At 57.1% G+C, this 2,226-nt stretch overlaps 1 protein-coding gene across 1 annotated transcript in view; it reads right to left on the bottom strand.

The window, feature by feature from the left end:
- Positions 1-723, bottom strand: part of SPRG_21795 (hypothetical protein) — a gene marked incomplete at both ends in the record, with an annotated part of 2,201 nt that extends 1,478 nt beyond the window's left edge. The window contains 3 exons of the mRNA XM_012356056.1: positions 17-272; positions 319-544; positions 592-723. Of these exons, the coding sequence (XP_012211446.1) occupies positions 17-272; positions 319-544; positions 592-723 (614 nt within the window). The remainder of the gene's footprint in view (positions 1-16; positions 273-318; positions 545-591) is intronic.
- Positions 724-2,226: the final 1,503 nt, after the last annotated feature.

Here is a 2,226-nt window from a genome sequence, read left to right as displayed (position 1 = left end):
GAGGAGCGGCTGGAACCGGTCGCGTTCGTCGAGCTCGTCAATGCTGAGGAGGAGCATGCCAAGCGCGCGGAGCGCGTGGAGGGCCACGTGCCCGGCCGGGTCAATGAGGCACGTCTCAAAGAGCTGCCGGATCGTCGTGTCAAAGTAGTCGCTCATCGCCGTCGCAATGAAGAGCGAGATCATCTCAAACACCCGCAAAGCACTTTCGCGGTGCGCGACGTTCGCCGACGTGATCCAGTGAAACATGCACGGCAGGAGCTCGTCCCATTCGCCTAGCATTAATATCATGATGCAACACGATCTCGAGGCTGCTGCTACCTTCTTCGAGGATGGACGACGCGAGCTCGCCGACGGTATCGCAGAGCTTGCGCCGGATCGACGGGTTGGCCTCGTGTGTGAGCACCGTGAGCAGGTCGTTCTTGACGCTGTGCTGCGTCAAGTCGCTCGCGTTGCACCACAGCGAGACTTCGTCGCGCAAGAGAACGCGGCGAAGCAGCACGGCGGCGAGGCCACGCACGTCGTCGCTCGCCGGCGACCGAATGACCTAATAGCATCCATCGATCAGCATGTATCCTCGTGCAGCATGTCTACCTGCAGCAGATGCAGGAGCGTGCCATCGCTGTCGGCCTTCATGCCCTCGAACGTCGCCTCGGCCACGTTGCGCACGCTGTTGTCGGGCGACATGAGGCTCCATAGCATCTTCTCGTACTCGGCGAACTCCATCTCGGGCAAAGATCGGGGCCGACGATGGAAAACTACGCCACGCCAAAGCTTTGCCGACGTCGTTTTTATTGCCGCGCGCCACGCATTTTTATTCCGTTTTCACGCCACCTTGATGAGGCGAGGTATGTATTTTTATTCAAGTCGACCATGTATTTTTATGCCAATGTGTCGCAGCCAATAACTACGCCCGACGCAATCACTTGCCATTTGTATGCGAATCAACCACCAGTCAAATGCCGTCCCACTCTTTCCGGGACCTCCCAGACACTATAACTTCTCGGAATACATACCCTACCCCTCCAAGGGTATCCGGACCGGTCCACCCAGCAATTGAGTCGAGTAGCGTGTGTACATAGTGTCGTCGGCGAGCCACAGGCGACGTGGACTACGAAGACGACGACACCGGCGTGCGCCCAAAGATGGAGCGCTGCAACGAAGAGCACGGCTGTCCATGCGCCGCCATCCGGAGCGACGAAATCACGAAAGGTAGATTGCCACCTGACAGGAAGTCATGAAGGAATGCGTATGCAGCAGAGAGGACGACGGGCGTCCATAGATTTGCAGAGGCTCCCACACGTCGTAACTCTCTTCGGAAAGAACATCTCCGAACCTATCGGCTTGCGATCGAGGCCGCTTCTCGACGATATATCCAAATCACCACGATCGAGGTATTAGCCCTGGCTACGGGGTGATACTGCATAGCACGTCGCTTGCCGTCGCACTCGAACAGTGAGCCGCCGCCGATGTAAGGTCTGTACGTAGTCGACTCTGCGAGCACTGCGTCCGTGGGGCAAAGGACCTTGGCACTCTATCGTCGCACACGAGCAGTCCATCGATAGTTCTTCGCGTGTACGTATCAGCTTGTTTTCCGACAACACATTTTTTCTTGTCGACACCATCGAGTGCGTTGGGCTACAGTTATACTTCTTCTGCGTGCACCCAAGCCAAAACTCCTCTCAAAGAGCGTCCACTGACAACCGCGGAGGTGCCACTGCAGCGTTGGACTGATGCCGACCGCAGGATATCAGACTTTATTACTCGCACGACGACGACGGCTCAAGGTTGCTGAAGTGGGAACCCTCAGTCGACTCGTCGAATTCTGGTGATACCCTGGTATAGTAGTGCTTGTTGTTCAACCCCCAAAAGATGGGGAGTCATTAGAACGAAAGAGGGACGAAGACAACCGTGGCGTTGGGACATAAAGTTAAGGTATCTTGAGCTAGATTAGAGTCTTAAACCGTGCGCGAGGCGCGGACCGAGCGGGCGTGCTGCGTCACACGCGCGTGCGACATGGACGGGTGGCCGGCGTTGATGCGCGAGTCAAAGGCCGTCGACGAGTACGTGTTGGCGTTGAGGACGTAGTTGACCGCAAACTTGATCAAGTCGAGCGGGAAGTGCCACACGATCGACCACAACCACGCGATCACGAGGTAGCCACCGCCGCAGCCAAAGACAGCGATACGGTCCGACGGGTATCCGTTGAAGCCGTAGTAGCCGATGACC

This window comes from Saprolegnia parasitica (assembly GCF_000151545.1).
Source record: "Saprolegnia parasitica CBS 223.65 unplaced genomic scaffold supercont2.364, whole genome shotgun sequence".
Lineage (NCBI taxonomy): Eukaryota > Oomycota > Saprolegniomycetes > Saprolegniales > Saprolegniaceae > Saprolegnia > Saprolegnia parasitica.
The sequence above is the reverse complement of the archived record's forward strand: the minus strand, read 5'-3'. Positions and strand labels throughout refer to the sequence as shown.